The following is a 4,495-nucleotide window of genomic DNA, read 5'->3' on the forward strand; positions in this document are numbered from 1 at the left end:
GCTTCTAATTCTAAAAAAATAATAAAAAAATCATTAATTTTTTTATGTGAAAAGGCAATATAAATAATAAATAGCTTAAAAGAATTATTTCTCTACCAATTTTGAAATGAGGACATTTACTAACATAATCATATAATTTAAGGTTATTTGTTATAATTTTTTAAAATAAGTACATATACTAACATACTACTATAATTTAGGGCATTAGTATAATTTCCCAAAACAAAAACCACTACAAAGATGTCTAGTCTAAGCTCCCATCTACAAATAGAAAAGAAAGGACAATTTTGTAAATTCACAATCTAATCTTCTTATAAACCTAAACCAAAAGTTTCTTACAACCTGAAACCACGTAAAGCTCAACAGATTCCATCAATGGCGGAGGTCACCTACCTTCGTCTTCACGAACTAGAAGACGATCCCAGCCACCCTGACCAAAGCCTAGTCCTTGACTCCTTCCCCTACTGGACCCCATACGACTTCGACCTCTATGCTTCCGATCCCGAATTCCCACCGTCCGATAACTCTATCCATGCACATATCACTGTCCACGAAGACGAGCTTCTATCCCAGCACGAATCCAACATCAACGTACGGTGCTTAGACGATGACGAAAACGTTTCGGAGCTTGGTTCGATTGCCAACGCCGATATATTGGACCGCGAGAACCAGGTCAATTTCGTCATCGATCTCTTCCACCAACGTGTCGAGCAGTCTCAGGTAATGGGTCTAAGCGATTTGGTAACTGAGGCACTTGACGATTCGAATTTTGGGGTGATTGAGGGAAATTGCGACGTGGGTATGGATGGTTTAGACTTGGATTTATGTTTAGGGATAGATATTGATTTAGGAATGGATAGACATTGTCTGGACGTTGATGGTGACGATGATTTCTTCGTGACGAGGAGGGTTTCTGGTTTAGAATCTGGCGAGGCATCTTCTTCTAGTGTAAGAGAGGCGGACGCCTTCGATACCTGCATTCGACTTGTTGGGTATGGCTCTGAGTCAGATGAAGAGGATATTGGTGTTATTGGAATTGATGTACAGTCTGAGGAAGCTTATGATTTGGACCATACACACGAGGAGAACGATGATGATACAGGTATTCCCCTTTGCTGGGATTCGCTTCAATTAGAGGATCACAGAGAAACCATTGAAGATTTTGAGTGGGAAGAAGTAGACGGTCGGATTGATGAGAGAGATGTGTTAAGTATGTCTATGGATGCTGATCGCAGAGGATCTATTTCTGCTTCGCTCTCTCGCTCAATTCCCCCTTTAGAGGAGGAGGAAGAAATAAGTTTGGAGAGGGAAGTTGGTTTAGAAAATTTGGATTGGGAAGTTCTGTTGAGTACTGAAAATTTGGATACAAACCCAGAAAATGAACCTTATTTGAGTGAACATGATTATATTTATCCTGCAGAATATGATATGTTGATTGGGCAGTTTAATGAGACCCCGACAGATATGGGCCGGCCTCCTGCATCTGGAACTGCTGTTAAGAATCTTCCTTCAGTTGTTTTGAGTCAAGAGGATGTAAGGAATAACAATGCACATTGTGCTGTTTGTAAGGAAGAAATTAATGTTGGGGAACAAGCCAAACAGCTGCCTTGTTCTCATCTTTATCATGGTGATTGTATTGTGCCATGGCTGGGCATTAGGAACACTTGCCCTGTCTGTCGCTATGAGTTGCCCACTGATGATGCTGATTATGAGCTTAAGAAAACACTAAGGACTACACGTCGCCTCTGATTTGGTAACCTCTTTTTCTCGTTTCACAAAATAGCTCATGTGTAGAAAAAAAAAAAGTTTTTATAAAAAAAAAAAAACAGAACGTGATCGTTGAGGATGTTTTGTTTGGATTGTGCTAGTTGTGTCTCTACGAAGATAAATTTGTTTTGCTTGGTTGATAATAATTTTGGGTTGACAATTTGTGTATCTAATGTAATGGTGTGGCTGGTTACCAATTGTGGTGCTTATCATGGTATTTTCTCATTCTGCTGGTGTCTTGTCCAAATTCATAAGACCTAGACTCTAGAGTGAAGAAGTCTCATCTATATCAGTCTGTATACAATATTTAGTTTTTTACTTTGGAGGAATGATAGAACAACAAAATCTTATTTACTGTCAAAATTGTCTACATTCTTTCAAGTTTAAAACCATGCGGCTATGTTGTTCCATCTTTTATTTTGACTATACTTTTACTATGAATGTTGAAAAAAATTGTACCTGGCCTCTACATTGACAATCAACAACGCATCCTTCTAAGATATGTAAAACACAGAAATTGTTTCATGTTTTTCCTGTTATTCTTGGAAATGGTTGAATTGCTATAATAGAAATATGTATTCTGTTCTTATTGTAAGCTTTTACAGTAACTGTATCTATATTTTGATTCCCTGATGATGTTTGCCTTAGTTGTGTTTGTGTATTTGTGTACTAATTTTGTTTTTCCCGTCCGTTGAAACTCAGTTCATATACGTTTGGGTTTGTAGGAAAGATGAGAGAAGAAATACACGGCTAAGCATAATCTAATTGGAATTTCTTTTGTCAAAAGAGTTCACAATAAGGAAATTAAGCTGGCAAGGTCGAAAATGGATTCAGATATTGTTTTTAGGTTTAATTGAAGCATTTGCGATCATATCAACTTGGTCTTGCGAATCAATGCTCAACAATTGCTAATCGAAGAAGTAGGAATTGTAAGTTTGTCATCTCAGTATGAGCTCTTGGATTTATAAAAAAAAAAAAGCAATTTTGAAGTGCCAGGGCGTATTAGTGGTAGTACTGCTGTTATTATTTTAATTTTTACGAAAGTTTTGTATAGTTGCCTTATGCGTTCCTCATAGACTTCGATTAAATTTTTTTTTGTTTTGTTGGAGAAAGAAATGGTTTGGTGGCTGTTGCATGTATGTATGTGTGAGAGATATATTTATAATATACTAGAAAGGTACTTCATAATTTATTTATAATTTCTTGGGGGTGCTATAAAAGTTTCTTATTAGTACTTGAATCAATTCATTTGTCTCCTGATATAGTATGAACTGAACTACGAAGAATATGCTTAGTTTCCTTTGATTTTATCTTCGTTTGAACTTTGCACCACAGGCTTAAGAACCATCTTAAAATTAAATTTTATTTTAGTTGGTTTGTATTTCTGGTTTATCATCCTAAGATATTTACTGTCCTTCACGTTTAAGTCATCGTTTCGTTTGCAATGGTCAACCGTTTATTTTAGGAAGTAATAAACAGACCGAAGATGTTTAATTTTTTTTAAAAATCTATATATCTAGGTATTTTTACACCACACACCAAATTTTAGTTAAACTTTACAATTATATTAGCAAAAAAAAACTTGTACATTTATACTTTCTCATTTTTTCTTTTATACCTTTTTTAAATTTTAACAATTACAAAAATACTGACATGCACATTTTTTTAGCTTTTAATTTCAGCCCCTCCTTCCTTCTCTTTCATTATCTAAAGAAAAAAAAAAAACTCCATTCCCTCCTTTGTCGAAGCTTCCTCGTCGTCTCCAGCACCTATTTGTCGAATGGAGATCATCGATTCCAGCCATTGCTATCGCACGCTTACAATATGAGTTCCTAACAGTTATTTACCCTCTTGTTTAACTATCTCTCTCTTTTCAAATTTTTTTTCTACTATTTTTGTTTGAGTAAGTTAACATTCTAAATATTATCAAAAAAAGTTAACATTCTAAATTATTCTTCTTGAATTATATACTGTAAAAATTTATAGGTAATTGATCAATTTGTAATAATATATATATATATATATATATATATATATATATATATATATAGGTGAAGTTGGTTGATGAAAATTTGAAAGATGCATTGTAAGGTATTGGGCAGATAACTTGGACAACAACTATTACCTTTGTGGAAGTGTGGTAGGACCTCATCTATGTCCAACGATGGTGAGAGAGTATTGCTTTCAAATTCCCCTCAATAATTGTGGGCAAATACTTATTTCTTGAAAATTATATTTCTTTCAAATTCCTATCCCTTTTAAAATTGTTACATTTTATAGTATTGGTTGTGAGTTCAATGATGGATTGATTGATTAGATTTCAGTGTTCATCTTTGCGTCATTGTAAGTATGGAGAAATTAAAGAAACAAAGAGACATTAATGTAAGTTTGGATCTGAATATTTTTGCACAATTATTGTGTTTGTTTTTATTATTCTTTAAGTTGATTTTTGTGTATATGGATATAAAGAAATGCATGCCATGTGTTTGATATAATGCCCAAAAGAAAGATGACACCTTCAATTGTTTTTTTTTTCATCTTTAACCTAAGCTTCTTCATGATATTGTTATTATCTTTAGTTTGTTGATCTAAGTTTTATGAATTAGTAATTTTGTCTTCAGATCTTAAATAAATATGTTAATTTATTGTTGTTTGTAAGTTGTTTTATAGTTGCTTTCATCTTTTAATTTATTTTGTTGTTGTTGTTGTTGTATTTCAATTGATTTAT

At 33.8% G+C, this 4,495-nt stretch overlaps 1 protein-coding gene across 3 annotated transcripts; it reads left to right on the plus strand.

Moving 5' to 3' along the window:
- Positions 1-270: 270 nt before the first annotated feature.
- On the plus strand, positions 271-4,179 carry LOC115712131 (uncharacterized). Of its 3 annotated transcripts, none has more exons than XM_030640371.2 (2): positions 271-1,753; positions 2,493-3,011. In XM_030640371.2, exon 1 carries the CDS (start codon positions 376-378, stop codon positions 1,747-1,749), a length of 1,374 nt encoding a protein of 457 aa, XP_030496231.2. In that variant the 5' UTR covers positions 271-375; the 3' UTR covers positions 1,750-1,753; positions 2,493-3,011. The 3 variants fall into 3 exon arrangements, with proteins under 3 accessions (XP_030496231.2, XP_060968247.1, XP_030496230.2); XM_061112264.1 differs by lacking the exon at positions 2,493-3,011 and adding an exon at positions 3,819-4,179 and having other exon boundaries at positions 282-1,753; XM_030640370.2 differs by having other exon boundaries at positions 282-1,753; positions 2,470-3,011.
- Positions 4,180-4,495: the final 316 nt, after the last annotated feature.

The sequence above is a fragment of the Cannabis sativa genome, chromosome 3 (assembly GCF_029168945.1).
Source record: "Cannabis sativa cultivar Pink pepper isolate KNU-18-1 chromosome 3, ASM2916894v1, whole genome shotgun sequence".
Lineage (NCBI taxonomy): Eukaryota > Viridiplantae > Streptophyta > Magnoliopsida > Rosales > Cannabaceae > Cannabis > Cannabis sativa.

Excerpts from the sequence above, each read along its gene's own strand:
- LOC115712131 (XM_030640371.2), top strand. The coding sequence starts at position 376 with ATGGCGGAGGTCACCTACCTTCGTCTTCACGAACTAGAAGACGATCCC.